A 21707-nucleotide genomic window follows, 5' to 3' on the forward strand; every position below is an offset into this window, starting at 1 on the left:
GTGTCTCATTTCCTAATCTAATTACCTCAGCATCCCCCGATTTAATTCGACTACATTCCATTATACTTGCTTTGCTTTTGTTGATGTTCATCTTATATCCTCCTTTCAAGACACTGTTCATTCCGTTCAACTGATCTTGCAAGTCCTTTGCTGTCTCTGGCGGAATTACAATGTCATCTGCGAACCTCAATGTTTTTATTTCTTCTCCATGGATTTTAATACCTACTCCGAATTTTTCTTCTGTTACCTTTACTGCTTGCTTAATAAACAGATTGAATAACATCGCGGAGAGGCTACAACCCTGTCTCACTCCCTTCCCTACCACTCTTTTCCTTCCATGTCCGTCGACTCTTATAACTGCCATCTGGTTTCTATAAAAATTGTAAATAGCCTTTCGCTACCTGTATTTTACCCCTTCCACTTCCAGAATTAGAAACAGAGTATTCCAGTCAACATTGTCAAAAGCTTTCTCTAACTCTACAAATGCTAGAAACGTAGGTTTGTCTTTTCTTAATCCATGTTCTAAGATAAGTCATAGGATCGGTATTGCCCCGCGTGTTCCAATATTTCTACAGAATCCAAACTGATCTTGCCCGAGGTCGGCTTCCACCAGTTTTTCCATTCGTGTGTAAAGAATTCGCGTTAGTATTTTGCAGCCGGACTTATTAAACTGATAGTTCAGTAATTTTCAGATCTGTCAACACCTGCTTTCTTTGGGATTGGGATTATTATATTCTTCTTGAAGTCTGAGGGTATTTCGCCTGTTTCATACATCTTGCTCACCAGATGGTAGAATTTTGTCAGGACTGGCTCTCCCAAGGCTGTCAGTAGTTCTAATGGAATGTTGTTTACTCCCGAGGCCATGTTTCGACTTGGGTCTTTCAGTGCTCTGTCAAACTGTTGACGCAGTATCATATCTCCCATTTCATCTACATCCCCTTCCATTTCCATAATATTGCCCTCAAGTACATCGCCCTTGTTTAGACCCTCTATATAATCCTTCGACCTTTCTGCTTTCCCTTCTTTGCTTAAAACTGGATTTCCACCTGAGCTCTTGATATTCATACAAGTGGTTCTCGTTTCTCCAAAGGTCTCTTTAATTTTCCTGTACGCATTATATATCTTACCCCTAGTGAGATAAGCCTCTACATCCTTACATTTGCCCTCTAGCCATGACTGCTTAGCTATTTTGCACTTCCTGTCGATCTCATTTTTGAAACGTTTGTATTCCTTTCTGCCTGCTTCATTTACTGCATTTTTTATATTTTCTCCTTTCATCAATTAAATTCAATATTTCTTCTGTCATCCAAAGATTCCTACTAGCCCTCGTCTTTTTACCTACTTGATCCTCTGCTGCCTTCACTACTTCATTCCTCAATGGTACCCATTCTTCTTCTACTGTATTTCTTTCACCTATTCTTGTCAATTGTTCCCTTATGCTCTCCCTGAAACTCAGTACAACCTCTGGTTTAGTCAGTTTAACCAGGTCTCATCTCCTTAAATTCCCACTTTTTTGCAGTTTCTTCAGTTTTAATCTACTGTTCATAACCAATAGATTGTGGTCAGAGTCCACATCTGCCCCTGGAAATGTCTTACAATTTAAAACCTCGTTGCTAAATCACTGTCTTACCATTATATAATATATCTGGAACCTGTCAGTATCTCCAGACTTTTTCCATATATACAAACTTCTTTTATGATTCTTGAATCAAACATACTATTTGTATTAAGACAGTTAAATGGACGTAATATTGGAAGAGATGAATTTGAGTATACCTGTTTAGTGTTTTCTTAACCGTTCTCGAGGTAATTGTGTCAGAGAGACAAAGAGCGCGCATTGCAACGAGAACGATGGTATTACTGAGCAGTGTTCGTCGCAGATTGAAGGAGTGTTGCGTGTTGCACATTTGTTAAGTACGGCCTTGCCAAAGACGCAGGACGTCATCATCCGTTGCTCACCTGCATGGCGCTGAGGACATCTGGGTTCCTGTAGTCCAGATCTGGCTGCTTCTCGTGGAACTGGTGCAAGTAGTACATCTCTCTCGTCTGGCTCCACTTCCAAGCGCTTCCCTCGTCGAACATATTTTTCTGCAACGGAACAAGCAACTCCATTAATGTCAAACGTTCGATTAATTTTGTGGGTGAAATGCCTTGCACCCACGCGGGACAAGTGCTGGTTAAAATATATGTCACAGATTGCTATTGCAAATGGTTCTGGGCCCAAACTCTCGCCTTTTCAATGAGTGATTCAACACGCTTCACAGATTCAGCCACTGATTCTCCCTTCTACCAATCTCGCACTATCTCTCACACTCTCACACTCACCGTATCAGAGAACCTCTGAGACAAAAACAAAGGCGGTGTCGCACAAAATCACGTTACAGTTACTAATATATGTAGTGAACTGAGAAAATGTTTGCTCAAAAGTATTCCGACACGTCAGTGGACATTACTTTGTGATGTGTCCATCCTGCACCTTTATGATGGTTTGAACGCGGCTGGGGACACTTTCAATGAGGCGTCTGAACGTCTGGAGGAATTTATTGCGAGGCTTTTTATTCAAATTGGTAAGTGGCCTTCCACGGTTTCGACTAATAGTTCACTAGTTCACTCGTTAGTGAGCCCTATGGTGCCTGTACCTAGCTGCAGTGCTTTCTACAGATTCCTGTAGAGTATGCAGCGGTTGTCCGGAAACCATTCTATACAACATGCAGCCGTAGCCCAGTTGCACAAACACAATTCCATGTTTCTTAATTATAAAACAAATCATTGTTAGAATAATTCTGTAAAACTCGAAATTAATGAAAGTTTTACATGCCTAGAACGTAAAATTTATGTCACAGTTTCCACATTGATTGCTTGCCTTAAGATATGTATACTCCTGGAAATTGAATAAGAACACCGTGAATTCATTGTCCTAGGAAGGGGAAACTTTATTGACACATTCCTGGGGTCAGATACATCACATGATCACACTGACAGAACCACAGGCACATAGACACAGGCAACAGAGACTGCACAATGTCGGCACTAGTACAGTGTATATCCACCTTTCGCAGCAATGCTGGCTGCTATTCTCAAATGGAAACGATCGTAGAGATGCTGGATGTAGTCCTGTGGAACGGCTTGCCATGCCATTTCCACCTGGCGCCTCAGTTGGACCAGCGTTCGTGCTGGACGTGCAGACCGCGTGAGACGACGCTTCTTCCAGCCCCAAACATGCTCAATGGGGGACAGATCCGGAGATCTTGCTGGCCAGGGTAGTTGACTTACACCTTCTAGAGCACGTTGAGTGGCACGGGATATATGCGGACGTGCATTGTCCTGTTGGAACAGCAAGTTCCCTTGCCGGTCTAGGAATGGTAGAACGATGGGTTCGATGACGGTTTGGATGTACCGTGCACTATTCAGTGTCCCCTCGACGATCACCAGAGGTGTACGGCCAGTGTAGGAGATCGCTCCCCACACCATGATGCCGGGTGTTGGCCCTGTGTGCCTCGGTCGTATGCAGTCCTGATTGTGGCGCTCACCTGCACGGCGCCAAACACGCATACGACCATCATTGGCACCAAGGCAGAAGCGACTCTCATCGCTGAAGACGACACGTCTCCATTCGTCCCTCCATTCACGCCTGTCGCGACACCACTGGAGGCGGGCTGCACGATGTTGGGGCGTGAGCGGAAGACGGCCTAACGGTGTGCGGGACCGTAGCCCAGCTTCATGGAGACGGTTGCGAATGGTGCTCGACGATACCCCAGGAGCAACAGTGTCCCTAATTTGCTGGGAAGTGGCGGTGCGGTCCCCTACGGCACTGCGTAGGATCCTACGGTCTTGGCGTGCATCCGTGCGTCGCTGCAGTCCGGTCCCAGGTCGACGGGCACGTGCACCTTCCGCCGACCGCTGACGACAACATCGATGTACTGTGGAGACCTCACGCCCCACGTGTTGAGCAATTCGGCGGTACGTCCACCCGGCCTCCCGCATGCCCACTATACGCTCTCGCTCAAAGTCCGTCAACTGCACATACGGTTCACGTCCACGCTGTCGCGGCATGCTACCAGTGTTAAAGACTTTGATGGAGCTCCGTATGCCACGGCAAACTGGCTGACACTGACGGCGGCGGTGCACAAATGCTGCGCAGCTAGCGCCATTCGACGGCCAACACCGCGGTTCCTGGTGTGTCCGCTGTGCCGTGCGTGTGATCATTGCTTGTACAGCCCTCTCGCAGTGTCCAGAGCAAGTATGGTGGGTCTGACACACCGGTGTCAATGTGTTCTTTTTTCCATTTCCAGGAGTGTATGAATCTGAACGTTGCAGGCCAGATGACATGTAACTCACCCAGTTATTTGGCACCGATCCGTTGTCCTTGCCATCAAGCCACACGTAATAGTCTTTGTAGATTTCGTGGTTCTCGTGTGTTGGATCGCTCGAAGCTACGAACCACTCGTGCTCGTCGCTGGTGTGGTTCGGAACGAAATCTAGAATCACTTTGATACCTGCAAAACACAAAAAGCCATGATATGAAGCACATAAAAAGGCAGCAATGACAGAATTATCTTCGTACGCGTCCAATAAGACCGCTAGAAATAGATGGCGATCCCCATTGGCTGTGTTAAACTTAATTTGACAAAATTCAGTTGGTCAGCACTTTGTCGACTGCTGACATTTCAGACTCTCACGAAATGAGATTTAGCTGCGACGTAATATCGAAGATCATGTCGGTAAAAACAGACATACTGTTTTGGTACGGCAGCCTTCGTAGCAAATGTCGCGTTTGTCAATTCTTATTGATTCCTTTGGTTTGAATTTCGGGCAGTTGAAATGTAATCTGAATAAATGATCAGAACACGAATGGTGTAACATATTCCAGTTGTTTTATCCCACGGCTTCAATGTAGAACTGAATGCAGTGAAAGTAAAAATAAAGCGAAATTTCAGAACAGGTACAGGATCAAGAGAAGGGGTTCCACCCCCACGTGTGTTCCTGGAAAGAAGGCAGTAGACGAAACTGACCAAAGCACAGAGTAACATTTCTGGCTCCCGGAGCTGTAAGATTTTTGCCGAAACTTCACATCGCAGTTGAGAGAAGTGCATTACATGCATGACGTCACAAGTTGGAGTGCGACGCGAACAACAGATGGTTCCTCGAGCATACCTTTCGTGAGGAGCTGCATCATCTGAATAATCTGGTAAAATGATTCGGTGCTGTGACTAAAGATGGAGGGATTACCTCGGTCTAGCGTGCAAAAACGCATTTTTACGTTCAATTATTACTACTCAAGTACACTACTGGTCATTAAAATCGCTACAACAAGAAGAAATGGAGATGATAAACGGGTATTCATTGGACAAATATATTATACTAGAACTGACATGTGATTACATTTTCACGCAATTTGGGTGCATAGATTCTGAGAAATCAGTACCGAGAACAACTACCTCTGGCCGTAATAACGACATTGATACGCTTGGACATTGAGTCCAAACAGCTTGGATGGCGTGTACAGGTACAACTGGCCACGCAACTTCAATACGATACCACAGTTCATCAAGTGTAGTGACTGGCGTATAGTGATGAGCCAGTTGCTCGACCACCTCGTTATCAATTGGTGGGAGATCTGGAGAGTGTGCTGGCCAGGGCAGCAATCGAACATTTTATGTATCCAGAAAGGCGGTCGTGCATTGTCGTGCTGAAATGTAGAGTTTCACAGGGATCGAATGAAGGGTAGAGCCACGGGTCGAAACACATCTGAAATGTAACATCCACTGTTCAAAGTGCGGTCAATACGAACTAGAGGTGGCCGAGACGTGTAACCAGTGGCACCCCATACCATCACGCCGGGTGATACGCCAGTATGGCGACGACGAAGACACACTTCCTATGTGCGTTAAGCGCGATGTTGCCAAACACGGATGCGACCATCATGATGCTGTAAACAGAACCTGGATTCATCCTTTTGCTATTCGATCACCCAGGTAAGTCGTTGAGTACACACCATCGCAGGCGCTCCGGTCTGAGATGCAATGTCAAGGGTAACCGTAGCCATGGTCTCTCCGAGCTGATAGTCCATGCTGCTGAAAACGTCATCGAAATGTTCGTGCAGATGGTTGTTGTCTTGCAAACGTCCTCCTTCTTACACGAGGCATCACTACAACGTTTCACCAGGCAACGCCTGTCAACTGCTGTTTGTGTTTGGGAAATCGGTTGGATGCTTTCCTCATGTTAGCACGTTGTAGGTGTCGCCACCGGCATCAACCTTGTGTGAATGCTTTGAAAAGCTAATCATTTGTATATCACAGCATCTTCTTCCTGTCGGTTAAATTTCGCGTCTGTAGCACGTCATCTTCGTGGTGTAGCAATAATGGCCTGTAGTGTATAATTCCAATTTCGTTAAAAATTATCTCCATACAGTCAATATTTGATTTTCATTGTTTATTGTAAAGAACAACTGAATAACGGGATAGAGGTCAATGAAATAAAATGTCGTTTGGCGAGAGCCTCCCGGTGGGTAAACCTGCTGCAATTCTTTTGAGGTACCGCCATTTGGGCGACTTACGCCTCGATGATGATGAAATGATGATGATGAAGACGACACAAACACCCAGTCTCTGAGTGAAGGAAACGCAACCGGGAATCGAACCCGAGCGCCCGACACCACAAGCCGGCGCACGGTTCACTCAGCTACGATGGCGGACAGAGGTCAATCAGTTCATGTGTCACCCCGAATGACCTCCCCGCGGGGTGATTAACGCTCTCGCTGTCTGTATTTGTCGAGAGGTCGCACAATATAGTTCTTACTTTCGCGCCAGCCGTTTCTTAAGATGAGGCGAGTAGTACTGTCGAATGGATTTCAGTGTATGTACAAAATAGCAACCCTGTGAATAAAGCACATAGCTGTAGACCTTCAGATGTCCAATTTGATTAGTGAAACAGTTTCTACAATGTATTTTTATGTGCAAGAGTTGTATCTGTGTATAATATGGACAACCAGCCGTCGCTATGACTGTTATAGGTGTACATTTGTCAGCACACAGTTGTGTAATAAGTTTTCATCTTTACCTGAATAAAGTGACATTAAAAAAACCATGGCATCCCACAAAAACTTTAGTAATATTTATGTAGTAGAAGCGATCCTCAGCTAAGTTCGTTAGTAGTTCCACGACAGCCTCACAGCAAGTACAGGGTGTAAGATGCTGTCCACTTTGATTTCTGAGAAGCTGAATTTTTCAGTTTCTTTAGCACAGCAGCCGAAGCAGAGAGAGAAACTGCGGAGGGATCTTTGCCACAGCCATAAATGTGTAGCTTTAAGTGGCCTTCAGGACTGATGTAGCCCTCACCACTGCGCTAGCCCCCACCCCACCCACCCAACCTCCCATGGGGCTGGCCATGTTAACACAAATCGAAGTAAAACGCTCGCAGGCAGCTTGAAAGCCCTCGTGCAAAGGCGCGATACCTACGTGGAGGAATGCCTCCATTACTAAAAGAAAGCGATGGTTGAAAGATTTCTATGGGAGCCACAAGACACAGCCTCTCAACCGTTGCTCTGAAACGTGGCTAGAAATAAGGTTAGTTCCTGCCATGCCCCTGTCGACAAAATAAACAAAAAGTCTCACTTTTGCTGGCGATCTACCGAAATCTTGATAGTTCATTGGGGCGGTGGTCGTAGTCTCGGCAAAACTAGGCTAGCGACTGTATGGTACTCGGAACCATTATCGTCATTGCTGGATAACTTGGATCTGTTCCAACACTTCAGTGAGAAGGTAGAATTTTTTTCAGACACTCTCTGCCTTTTGCCTTCGTGACTGACTGTTCTGTTGGCGTCCTCGCGGTCCGCAGATGAGAAGATGGGTTCAGTATACTATTAACTGCAGCTCACAGCCAGCGCACTCGCAACAGAGCACTGGATGTTTAGTAGGTGAGACTTGGCCAACAACGCTCTCCCGTGGAATAGTTCATGGATTGCGGTACTTTTTAACTTCGCGGAGTTAGTTGTTTCATAATTGATGACCGGACTTAGTTGTTTGTTTTGCAGGACGCACTTTGCATCTGTTCAATCGATTCTATTTCCATTAGCACTTCGTGATACGGTCTTCGCTTGACCATTGGAAATATTCGTTACGGGATCGTAAAATTGGTACCGTGATCAGAATTACACATGAAACTTCCTGGCAGATTAAAACTGTGTGCCGGACCGAGACTCGAACTCGGGACCTTTGCCTTTCGCGGGCAAGTGCTGTATGACTGAGCTACCCAAGCACGACTCACGCCCCGTCCTCACAGCTTTTCTTTCAGGAGTGCTAGTTCTGCAAGGTTCGCAGGAGAGCTTCTGTGAATTTTGGAAGGTAGGAGACGAGGTACTGGCAGAAGTAAAGCTGTGAGGACGGGGTGTGAGTCATGTTTGGGTAGCTCAGTCGTTAGAGCAAAGGTCCCGAGTTCGAGACTGGGTTCGGCACACAGCTTTAATCTGCCAGGAAGTTTCATACCAGCGCACACTCCGCTGTAGAATGAAAATTTCATTATAGAATTACACATAATTGCTCTTTACCTTTGCATTCATTGCTATCGTGTTGACGGTTTCTCATATAAATGCTCATTATGGGAAATGAATAGCATATTTTACAAAATGTATTTTAATTTATAGTTGGATGCCTCCTTTAACTGAAATGTGGTCTGCATTTGAAAAAAAATGAGCTGTGTATTTCATGTATGACTATGAACTTTAAAAGGTACGCCAATCCCCGTTAAATTCAGATTTAATAAGACAATCTTCGTTCCGTGAGTATTTCATTACTTTTTAAAAGTAAATTCGCGTGACTGCATAGGGAGATTCACTCCGTTTTCAAGTTCGTATCTCAGGGCTATGCTCAACTACAGCCACAACCAATCCAACACACTAGAGGACTCAAGATTTACGTGCTACTCCTGAACAGGAACAAGAACATCACTTGAAGACTCGAAACTGCTGGAAACTTTCAGAATTTCTGTGTTGCTTTGACGTAACAACACGTGAATAGATGCTTCACACATGCGGCTACTTCAGTACAAATGTAGAGCGTTACGTGCAATACGTGTAAAGCAGAGAAGGGATGTGTAAAGAGCCGGGGCTTAGCTCACATTCAGTGGCGACAGTATATAACAATTATAGTGGATGATCGTTGTAACACCAAAATAATTACACAGCTCAAAACGCACCATACAAAGCCTCAAAACAATGCAGACACACACACACACACACACACACACACACACACACACACATATATATATATATATATATATATATATATATATATATATATATATATATATTATTTCTATTCAAGGCTTATCAATCTTACAAGCACAACACCAAGGGATAACAAACAAAAAAAACAGGTCTAAAACATGACATTGACTCTGAAGCAAATGAACAAACAACAGACAAAAGCTCTTACTATCGAATTTAAGTATATTGTCATTACAAAAGAAATACATGGTCAGAGGAATGTAAATACAGGGCTAACTAGAGAATTAACAAATCAAAAAATTAAAAACATGCCTACCAACATAGAATAGAAAAGAAAATAACAAACTCTGAAACAACGGTGATTAACCTAATTCTAAATATCTAATTAAAAATTATAAGCAGAGAATAATGTACTACTGTAACAAAATCTGACAAAGACAGTACTGTAGTACTCATGGAAACAAAAGAATACACAAACGACTTTATCATCAGAAACAACATAAAAAGATTAAAATCCAGCTGTGACAAGAGTATTCTTGGCATTCTTGTGATATTACCACAGAAACCTACAACTTGTCCTTCCATTTCATAATGAAAGAACTGAATGAGGGCATAAACTCTATGAAAAACAGTATTGGTGTTCATGACGTGTGTGTGGAACCGAATTCCAAAAATTGCGTGTTAAGCCTATTTAACCAGTGCCGAGAGACGTTCATAATCCCTAAACTATGGAGGAAGTTCAAGGTAAGAGCACTTATAAAACGAAGAAAAGAACACGACTCACCAAGCAGCTATCAGCCATTCTATGTCACCGCTTAAAATTGTCTCAAAGGCTGATAATTAATTGAATCAATAACATCATTGATTCAATGTTAATCCCGCAGCAAGCTGGTTTCTTGCCACGTACATCTTGTGCTGGCCATATCTTGGCAGTCACGGAGTTTATAGAGGAGGGACACAAAAATAAATTAATATCGGGCTTGCCTGTGGTCCACCTAAGCGCCACCTACGATACAGTAAACGACTGAAAACTGCTAAGCAAAATGCATGGTATTAATAGGGACCATCATTTAGTAAAAGTTAAAGAATCCTTGCTGCAATACCGACATTCTAAGTCACTCTAAAAGGGAGAAAAAGTCGCTGGTGGAAGCAGAAAAAAAACCCTCTTGCTCAGGGAAGTGTTTTACACCCCATCCTGTTCAACATATGTACGAACTATCAGCCATTACCCAAAGATAAGCGACATTTCCCTTATGCTGACGATCTGGCTACCACAGCGCAAGGAAGAACCTTTGAGGAAGTAGAGGTACAGTTGGAGAATACCCTACAAGCAATGTTAACATACTGCGATGACAAATCTCAAACCAAATCGAAGTGAAACGAAATTTTGCGCTTTTCATCTGCACCCACGCCTAGCAATTAGAAAGCTGTGCGTCAAATGGAGTGCGTCTAACTTTGAGCACACAGACCTGTCGACATACCTCGAAGTCATGCTTGACAGGTCCTTAACATACAAACATCAATATGACAAAACCCTAAATAATATAGCTGCAAGGAGCAATATCTTTAGAAAGCTAACTAGCAGTAACCGGTGTGCCAAACCTACTGTGCTTAGAACCACAGCTTTAACACTTTGCTTGCCCGCAGCTGAGTATGCGTGCCCTTTCTGTTCTAGATAGGTAAGGAAGATCTACATAAGCCTCAATGAAACATCTACATCTACATCTACATCTACATCTACATCTACATGACTACTCTGCAATTCACATTTAAGTGCTTGGCAGAGGGTTCAACGAACCACAATCATACTATCTCTCTACTATTCCACTCCCGAACAGCGAGCGGGAAAAACGAACACCTAAACCTTTCTGTTCGAGCTCTGATTTCTCTTATTTTATTTTGATGATCATTCCTACCTATGTAGGTTGGGCTCAACAAAATATTTTCGCATTCGGAAGAGAAAGTTGGTGACTGAAATTTCGTAAAAAGGTCTCGCCGCGACGAAAAACGTCTATGCTGTAATGACTTCCATCCCAACTCGTGTATCATATCTGCCACACTCTCTCCCCTATAACGCGATAATACAAAACGAGCTGCCCTTCTTTGCACCCTCTCGATGTCCTCCGTCAATCCCACCTGGTAAGGATCCCACACCGCGCAGCAATATTCTAACAGAGGACGAACGAGTGTAGTGTAAGCTGTCTCTTTAGTGGACTTGTTGCATCTTCTAAGTGTCCTGCCAATGAAACGCAACCTTTGGCTCGCCTTCCCGACAATATTATCTATGTGGTCCTTCCAACTGAAGTTGTTCGTAATTTTAACACCCAGGTACTTAGTTGAATTGACAGCCTTGAGAATTGTACTATTTATCGAGTAATCGAATTCCAACGGATTTCTTTTGGAACTCATGTGGATCATCTCACACTTTTCGTTATTTAGCGTCAACTGCCACCTGACACACCATACAGCAATCTTTTCTAAATCGCTTTGCAGCTGATACTGGTCTTCGGATGACCTTACTAGACGGTAAATTACAGCATCATCTGCGAACAGTCTAAGAGAACTGCTCAGATTTTCACCCAGGTCATTTATATAGATCAGGAACAGTAGAGGTCCCAGGACGCTTCCCAGGGGAACACCTGATATCACTTCAGTTTTACTCGATGATTTGCCGTCTATTACTACGAACTGCGACCTTCCTGACAGGAAACCACGAATCCAGTCGCACAATTGAGACGATACTCCATAGGCCCGCAGCTTGATTAGAAGTCGCTTGTGAGGAACGGTGTCAAAAGCTTTCCGGAAATCTAGAAATACAGAATCAACTTGAGATCCCCTTTCGATAGCGGCCATTACTTCGTGCGAATATAGAGCTAGCTGCGTTGCACAAGAGCGATGTTTTCTGAAGCCATTCTGATTACGTGTCAATAGATCGTTCCCTTCGAGGGGATTCATAATGTTTGAATACAGTATATGCTCCAAAACCCTACTGCAAACCGACGTCAATGATATAGGTCTGTAGTTAAATGGATTACTCCTACTACCCTTCTTGAACACTGGTGCGACCTGCGTAATTTTCCAATCTGTAGGTACAGATCTATCGGTGAGCGAGCGGTTGTATATGAGTGCTAAGTAGGGAGCTATAGTATCAGCGTAATCTGAAAGGAACCTAATCAGTATACAATCTGGACCTGAAGACCTACCCGTATCATGTAGCATGAAGTCCGCTCCGCTGGAAGATCTCTGCCAAGCTTGAGGTTTCAGCAGTCCCAAATCTCATAGGGTAGCTCATGAACATATTCAGCACTTCAAATAGATATTCGATGAGTGCCATCCACTACACGGCAGCCCTTATGGATTAAAAAGACCTAAATCAAGATATTGGTTTCTCAGTTACAATTTGGATTAACCCCCTGTCGGCTACCCTATTTCAGAACATCCACCAACTGGTGCTGAATTACATTACAGGTCATGGAAAACGCTAAACCGTATCAGAACTTGTGTAGCCTCTAGCAAAACCAATCTGATAAAATGGATCCTATTAGAAGCGGATGACAATAAGTGCAACTGTGAAAAAATTCAAAACATGGAACGCCTCCTAACGTCACGAAATTATCCTGCACATTGTTCGCTACATGATCTCTGGCTAAGCCCGCCGGAAGCTTTTCACTTAGCCCAGTACTGTGCCAAAAAATTTACAGCTCCGGACACGAAAAAGTAAACCAAGTACTCCAAATATGTAAATTTATACGGATGTAAGTGTTGTACATGTATATTTTCTGTTGTGTGACTGCTTTCTTAGAGACTGATATCTGTGTAAAATCAGAGGAATGGACAGTCGAAGGGAGGTCTGAGTAGTGGGTAGTGAGAGAGAGAAGCTAATGGTGTGAGATTTCTGGACTTTGGATGAATGGAGACGAGGACCTGAACAACTCAAAGAGAAACCGTTAGTGAAAACAGTGAAAAAAGGTCTCATCCCAACATTATTCTGCAAGGGATTTATTATAACAGAGGAACTGATGCGGGAGCTATGAAAGATGGAAGAGTGTGGCTCATTACTGAATTATGGTGAAGAATGATTCATTACTTAATATAATTTTGTGGATGCAGAGCACATCTAATTGCTTTATGCACATTTTCTATTTAATAAATCGTTGCACCCATAGACTTATATATCTTGCATTGCAAGTAAGACTAAAAAACAGCAACTGTATGTAAACTGAAAATGTTAGTCATGCCTGGATATTTTTGCTGCTATAAATTTATTTATACTTTTCAGAAAAGGTGTTTGAGTCAAGGCAATTTGTGTCCCATGAGCGTCAATAATTATTTTACTGTAGCTATATTCGTGTAAAATCAAGAAAGACGCCACACTACATTAGCAAAATCGGAAAAGGTAAAATTGCAGTGTGACTCGCCATCCTCAAAAGTCTTGAGCACGAAAGAATACTTTGCATATATATTTGAAAAAAATTTACAGAAAAAGTTAAAAAAGTAAAAAATCAAGTGTCCATAACGAGAAAGACTTCTGCCTGTAGCAAAATCAAAATTAGTTATTTAGAATCAATGTCAGAGATGGAATTATCTGGACACTTGATGTATTCGTTTGTTGTATCGGAGCACTTGTGCCTAAGAACTACAATCAGTAAAATACCTTGTAGCTATTAGTACATAAAAATATAAAAATTTTTGAAACCACTAATTAATTGTATGTAAAATTACAGTTTTAGTGTGTAGGAACTATCTTATGGTGTGAAGTATACAGGTGTCCTATTACATGTATATGCATAAATATTATGTATGCAATTCGAATGCAGTTCCTCCTCTAAAGTAAATTTAATTGTGGGGTTTCGTAAGTAAGGAAGTAAAATAAAATAAAGAATATTTATATAATCACACAATCCAACAAATTGATTTCAGACACACTCAAAAACATAACCCACATAATTTCAGAAAGAGGGGTACATAGGCTTAAAGAAACCTAAGGCACCAAACGAGAGATGCCAGCTAAAAATACCCAAGACACACAATCCCATCGGACCAATAGCAAATTTTAGAGCAGCTCTCAGCTACCCACAAGCAAAACAAATGTAATCCCTGCTCGTTTAGTACTATAAACTTGAAAATGAGAGGACAAATAAAAATGCCATTCTGCTAATAGCACATTTAAGAGATTTAAAAATCCCACACATAGTAACAGTACGTTTTTTTTATATAGAAAGCATATAAAATTACATCGTTGTTAAAAAAGAACCATCGATTTAAAAACCTACCTCAGAAACACGCAAATAAAAAATAAAACTGCTATAGTTAATAAAAAAGCAGAAGTATTTTTACTTCAATCAAGAGTACTGTACTGTAGGTTAAGATATTCCAGGAATACTAGCCAATATCTTCATCAGTCTTTAAGAGGAACTAATATTTGAACATATAATACAAAAGCTACAAAATTCTCTACTGGGTCGTTTTCTTAGATGACATATTACACATGGTAGATAAACCATAGACTAAGATTCAACAACTGCATAAAGTTATAAATACAATACCTAACGATGTAAGGTTTATAATAGAAGAAGAACAAGATAGCAAATCTACTTTCTGGGTAAAACAACACAAGAAAAGATCATCACAAAGACTCCTTTTACATACATACAAAACTGACAACATACACAATAATAAATGCATCCTCAAACCAACACCAGAACCACAAACAACCTGCAGTGAAATATATGTTAAACAGGCTCAATACAGTTCCCCTAAAACTTCTGATTTCCAAGAAAAGGTAACTGCTATAAAACAAGTAACATTAAGACGGAGAAATAGACATGAAACATGATACAAAAAGAAAAACCAACACAAACATGCATGCACACTGAAAGACAGTTATAACTAGGGGTAAAAATAATGTAGGCAGCACAACGGTCTACCACAATAACCTCACACACAAAATAGAGAATATATTCAAAAACAGCCTATAAACATTGTATACAAAACGAATCATTCAATACAGAAACACATTCTTAACTAAAACCAAATCAAGACAACAGTAGTCTGGTATGTACCAGCTGACTGGCAGAGACTGTGACAAAATCTACATCAAAATGACTGACGGGACGTTTGTCACTTGGTATAAGGTACATATGAACATATGGACATATAGTAGGAAACGCTCAAATTTGCAGGCTTCCTTAAACAGGAATTTTATGTATGAATCACAACAGTAAAAGATACGTGTCACGAAAACAAGTAAAAATTTATATATCCGGACAGTTTAAGAAAAATACAACATAGATATCGCATTATCACACAGTAAACAGGTGCTTAATGACCATAAAACGCGTCTGGTGATATAAATACACAATTTTCAGTAATTACGAAGGCAGATTTAAAATACCTTCATAATTCTGGAAAGAAGGTTCGAAATGAACAAGTGGGTACTATGTGTTTCCTTGATTTGAGAAAATCTTTCGATGGAATGAAGTGGGTGTTGTGTTGACGCCTGTGAAGAAAATTGGTTTCTTACTTGAAAGTCAGAAGATAATTTACGATTTCCACAAAAAATCGTGGCGTGACAGGTAACGCAAATCGGATACAATACCAGGCTACAATCAGAAAAACGTCTGTTTAAAATATACATCCAAATGTGAACAAGAAAAAAAACGAATTAAATTAAATGATGAAACGATGCACTGTATCAAATTTTCTGCTGAATTAGCGGCAGTTCGACACAGAAAAATCTGGCCAGATGTGTAGGTTTCGCAAAGTGATGGTTACGTAGAAACTGACTTGTGTATACAGACAGTTCATCCATTACGGGAATCGAGAATCTCGACAGTTTTTGCCTGTTATCGACATTAATACTGGCAAGGTGTCGGTCGCAGTGATTCCAAAATGTTCGTGAACTTTTAATTTCAGTGACATAGATGTTACGTAAAGTCACTCAGGGAGCAGCCGACCACTGTACTAAGAAAGATTGCGTCTTGTCAAATTTCGTGGTTCAACGTCAACGGGAAGTACCTTACAGGCTTTGATGAGAGAGTTTGCGAGTATCAAAACATGTAATATAAATGGCCGTGGCTTATGACCGCATTGACTTACAAGCTAACGTACATTACACCGCCGAGGAACAACGGACTTTATTATGTAATGTAATTTTCAACTCGATACGTCCACCCGTTCCTGAGAAAAAATGTTTTCAACTACCAGACAGTGATACAGAAAGGCAGACAGACAGACGGAAAGAGAGTGACCCTATAAGGGTTCAGTTTTTAGCGACTGAGGTACTAAACCCCAAAAATGAAATGAATAAAATATTTTAGGTGTTATCTGATGTACTAAAAACGAGAACATCTTTTGTAAATAACGATAGTGAATGGTTAGTGTTTGTTCATTTGCTGCGCTTTGCCTTGAGCTATGACATTGTTTCACATCAGGCAATACAGTTAAATCTGTCTTGCACAAACAAATGTTATTGCAAAAAGAATTAGGGGACTCAACAACTTTTGTCTCAGTTGTATATGACTTCTTTGACTAAATGACTCCAAAGCTCGGTCATGGACACGCCTTTGATTTACTCTTCGCTGAAGTGTCCCTAATTAAATGGACTAGCTGTTTGTCACACATTATTGTTAGAAATGCTACTGACTATAATTAATAAGAATTATTAATTCCAGCCGTTGAAGAGTAGTCGTTATATTCTGGGTATACCGTGTGGGTAGAAAATTTTTCCTTACCTCTGCTGTGAGCCTCAGCCAGTAATCTGTCAAAGTCTTCCATAGTGCCGAAAATTGGGTCTATTTCTCTGAAATCTGCTATGTCGTAGCCGTTGTCCGCCATGGGCGATTTGTAGATAGGGGACAGCCATATCGCTGCCACGCCGAGGTCCTTGAGGTATTCGAGCTTCTCGATGATACCTGGGGATAAAACAGAAATAAAAGACTCGTTTACATCAACGTTTGTGTCTTGTTAAAAACGAAAGACATTCAAAGTTTTTTTTTCATTAGCATTAATTTTGTTGTCAATCAATTGTCGATTTAATAGGTCGGTGCAATGGAAAGTTGTTTCAGGTATTTGTTGCCATTTGATAACCTAACATGTCGAAACGAAATTTAAAACAAAAGAAACTCTAGTAGAGCACCTCCATTTAACGTGGTAACGATCCAAATAGGAAATTTGTGGTAAAGACTATGGGACCAAACTGCTGAGGTCATAGGTCCCTTGGCTTACACACTACTTAATCTAACTTAAGCTAACTTATGCTAAAGACAACACACACAACCATGCCCGAGGGAGGACTCGAACGTCCGATAGGGGCTGGTTCAAATGGATATGAGCATTATGGGACTTAACATCTGAGGTCATCAGTCCCCCAGAACTTAGAACTACTTAAACCTTACTAACGTAAGGACATCACACACATCCATGACAGAGGCAGGATTCAAAACAAAATGGAATGTTTTATTTCACTGCAAGATTTAGCATGAGGTATGCCATATCTGAAAGGAAGGTAGCTTTCGCAGTTATGTTCTTCAAGTAAGCAACTGACTAAAAGGACCAGTTACTGATAAGCGATAACTATAACACATCGGCGTATGAAATTTATCTCTGAGCACTATGGGACGCAACTGCTGTGGTCATCAGTCCCCTAGAACGTAGAACTACTTAAACCTAACTAACCTAAGAACATCACACACAACCATGCCCGAGGCAGGATTCGAACCTGCGACCGTAGCAATCGCACGGTTCCGGACTGCGCGCCTAGAACCGCGAGACCACCGCGGCCGGCTTGAAATTTATCGTGGACTGTAGATAAAGAAGTTTGTTTTCTATGCAGCTACGAGTGTAAACGATTCTGTGATTAAAAACTAAATGTTCGGGCCAGATACACAATCAGACTTGGTCTCGGGAACTGATTTGCACACTTTACGAGATGTGGATGGCTCTATGATCCGTCTTTGGCAGAAATACAGAAACAGACTGAGGCACTGCTTCCAGAAGAGAGCAGGTCCCAGAAAAAAAAAGAACAGAGTAGCCGAGCCGAGCAAAATTTTCCAGATAACCACAGTTGGGAAATATACGTTAATGAAGCTATGGCCATACATAGGCAGCCAGCAACAACGAATGGGAAAAGTGTGTGCTCTTAACCTGACTTACCCTAGGTAATACATATGACGACGTTATGGGAGAAAGCAAATCTTCCGTATAGGAAGTCGCCAAAATGTAAAGTTCAACTTACCCATTTCGTCCGCAAGATCAGAAAGGGAGTAGATATTGGAGCCCATGTTGACGCTACGTTTCTCGACTGAAATCACTCGATGCATTTCCGCACTGTCGCTTCCTGAGAAAATACTAGCATATCGATTATCGGAAGGGCTTTGTGACCAGTTAATAGCTGGTGCAATGTTTAGTTATTGAATTATTAACTTCACAGTTACAGGCTTTCGAAAAACATCGATTGCGTTGAGCAAAAATAAGACAACACGTCGTTCTTAATAGTACGAAGTCATCTGGCGTAGAAGTGACTTCGGGATAACACCAAGGGAGTGTCATAGGGCCACTTCCTGTTTACGGTGCAAGGGACGTTACAAAAATATATCGAAAATCTTCGAGTGGTTGTGCAGGCAGAATTAAGGATCACGTTGAGGACGGAATGCCACGTCTGGGAACACCATTCAACGAGGCTACGGAAAGTTGTAGCTATAGGGGAAAACGGTGGCCTCTAGGCCACTCCTACCACAGCAAACGGGAGTAATGACGCTGATACACCGCAGACCCAGTTCCTCGCACTTGAGCTTACAGCGTTCAGGAGGTTAAGTGGCGCATAATGCGGCAATTCCTGCCAAAATAGCAACGGAGGAAGAGGCGTCAGAGTTACAACGCAAATTTCCTGGTCCAGCAGCAAGCGATCTCCTTTTTGTCTCAGTTGGATGACGCGTCCAGGCAAGAGAGCTCCAATCGGCAGTTTATTTCTCGAAATACTCTTCACAAGCACTTGAAGTTCGTCATAATATTTTTGTTGCGACCTATATAAGTAACCTGATCGATAAAGGAGAATACTCCGAGTGGGTATTAGCGGAAAATAATGGTAATACTAGGAAAGGTGCAACGGCCAAAAATTGTTAATTAGAATTACATTAATACCTTCAACTGCTGACTGGCGTTGGTATATATCAACGGTGACAGGTGACAATGTCTTCCCCAACCGGGACTCGAACCCAGGATCTCCTGCTTACATGGCAGACGATCTATCCACTTTTTTCAGTTTTTTTTTATTACAGAGGCTAGCTAAACCCTCTGACCGAACACGCTGAGCTACCGTGCCGGCATCCATCTGAGCCACCGAGGGCACAGAGGATAGTGCGACTGCAGGGACTATCTCACGCACGCCTCCCGCGAGATCCACATTCTCACCTTGTGTGTCCACACACTACATTCGTAGTGTCCCACCTCAACACACTTATTACTCGTGGAAGACATTCTCATCAAGTCCCGTAAGAGTTCGAGGGATATATGTGCATCCGCACAGAAGAAGAAGGTCATGCCCAGTATTTCCAGAACTATATACTATATGGATATGGTGTCTAGAACGAAAATTAGAATTATATTAATATCTTCAGCTGCTGACGGGCGTTGATATATATCAACAGGGACAGGTGAAAATGTGTGCCCCGCCCGGACTCGAACCCGGCATCTCCTGCTTACGTGCCCTCAGTAGCTCAGATGGATAGAGCGTCTGCCATGTAAGCAGGAGATCGCGAGTTCGAGTCACGGTCGGGGCACACATTTTCACCTGTCCCCGTTGATATATATCAACGTCCGTCAGCAGCTGAAGGTATAATTCTAATTTTCCTTCTAGACAGCTGCAGGTCATCAAAGAGGCTTACCATATCCATATGAGAAAAAAATTTAGTTGAAGGCAAAAAAGGTTTCAGAGGAACGACGCTCTGTACATGGATTGACAGCTGATCCGTAGTATAAGCAAATGCAACACACTGCTCTCAAACAGACGAAATCACCTTTCACGACTGAACTGCACTATTTGCGATAAATCACTGAAGACAATCACATCGGTAAAATACTTTGTAACTTGGATTGATCCCCAGTAGGAATATAAAGTGGAGTCAAGTCAAACTAGTTGTTTCACAACGGACGCCAGTCTGAGATTCAGTAGTGAAATTTCAATCAAATGTGATTCATCCTCGAAAGATGTGACTTCTGAAACGTATAATCGACGAGTACTTAATGCTCGTCATTGCTTATGAAAATGCTCTTCATACGCCACTGGTAGAAACTACAAGGAAGCGTCGTCTATCTCTAACGGAAGACTCAGGTCACATATTACTACCTCCGGCGTAATTCTCAGGGAGTGACGCCTATAGAAAAATCAGGGAAATACATGATGCGAAAACCGACAAAACACGAACTCATAAAGAGGCTTACCAACAGGCCTTGAAGTGGCCGGAACTGACAGCACTGCATTTATCAGCAACATAGCAACAAAAACGCATACATTTTTTAAAGTGATATATCTGGACCGTCACGGAGACAAGGTATTTTTTTTTTAATCATCAGTCCTCTGACTGGTTCGATGCGGCCCGCGACGTGTTTCTCTTTTGAGCCAAATTCTTCAACTCAGAGTGGCACGTGCATCCTACATCCACTCCAATCTCTGTCTTCCCCAGCTATTTTCATCTTCTACATGACCCCCTAGTAACATGTAAGTTATTCCTTGATGTCGTAACACATGTCTTGTCACTCTGTACTTTCTTCTTGCCAGTGTTTTCCTTACGTTCGTTTCTTCGCCGATTCTGCGGAGAACGCTTCATTCATTATCTTGTCACTCCAACAAGTTAAGCATGTTTACTTCATCACAGTTCTCTTGATGCTGGGAAACCAGATCGTAACCAGAGATATCGTACATAACTGCATTAAGATCTATGATAAGCCGAATACCGCTGTGAAGTTCTTGACAGACACTGTTTCACAAATACAGAGGACGAATAGGGGGACCGATTGATCGAAATAGTAAAAAATGAGGATAATCTAACTGCTATAAATTCAGCAGCAGTACGAGGAATACTTGGAATAGATGCTAAGTCCCAATCAATACCTAGTTATATATGTAGTAACATGCCATTTACATTGTATACCCGCTCCTGTCGTAAAGTTAGTAATGATGAAAAAATGCATGTATGGATGAAAGAACTTGGTGTACTTGCTGAGAATTATTGTATTGTACTGTATGTCAACCGGGGAATTAGAAACGAAGGAGAGGCTCCGTCCCCGCCGCAACCAGAATGGTCCACAACCCCACGACGACTACCGCAGTCCACTTCACCCCTCCGCCGCCCCACACCGAACCCAGGGTTACTGTGCGGTTCGGCCCCCGGTGGACCCTCCAGGGAACGTCTCACACCAGACGAGTGTAACCCCTATGCTTGCGTAGTAGAGTAATGGTGGTGTACGCGTATGTGGAGAACTT

At 42.3% G+C, this 21707-nt stretch overlaps 1 protein-coding gene across 1 annotated transcript in view; it reads right to left on the bottom strand.

The window, feature by feature from the left end:
- The window catches only part of LOC126340110 (uncharacterized), a 353496-nt gene that overhangs the window by 307513 nt on the left and 24276 nt on the right, over positions 1–21707 (bottom strand). The window contains exons 2-4 of the mRNA XM_050001681.1: positions 16960–17139; positions 4339–4496; positions 1960–2088 (exon numbers count right to left, since the gene is read on the bottom strand). Coding sequence (XP_049857638.1) covers positions 1960–2088; positions 4339–4496; positions 16960–17139 — 467 coding nt within the window. The remainder of the gene's footprint in view (positions 1–1959; positions 2089–4338; positions 4497–16959; positions 17140–21707) is intronic.

This window comes from Schistocerca gregaria, chromosome 1 (assembly GCF_023897955.1).
Source record: "Schistocerca gregaria isolate iqSchGreg1 chromosome 1, iqSchGreg1.2, whole genome shotgun sequence".
In the NCBI taxonomy this organism is placed as follows: domain Eukaryota; kingdom Metazoa; phylum Arthropoda; class Insecta; order Orthoptera; family Acrididae; genus Schistocerca; species Schistocerca gregaria.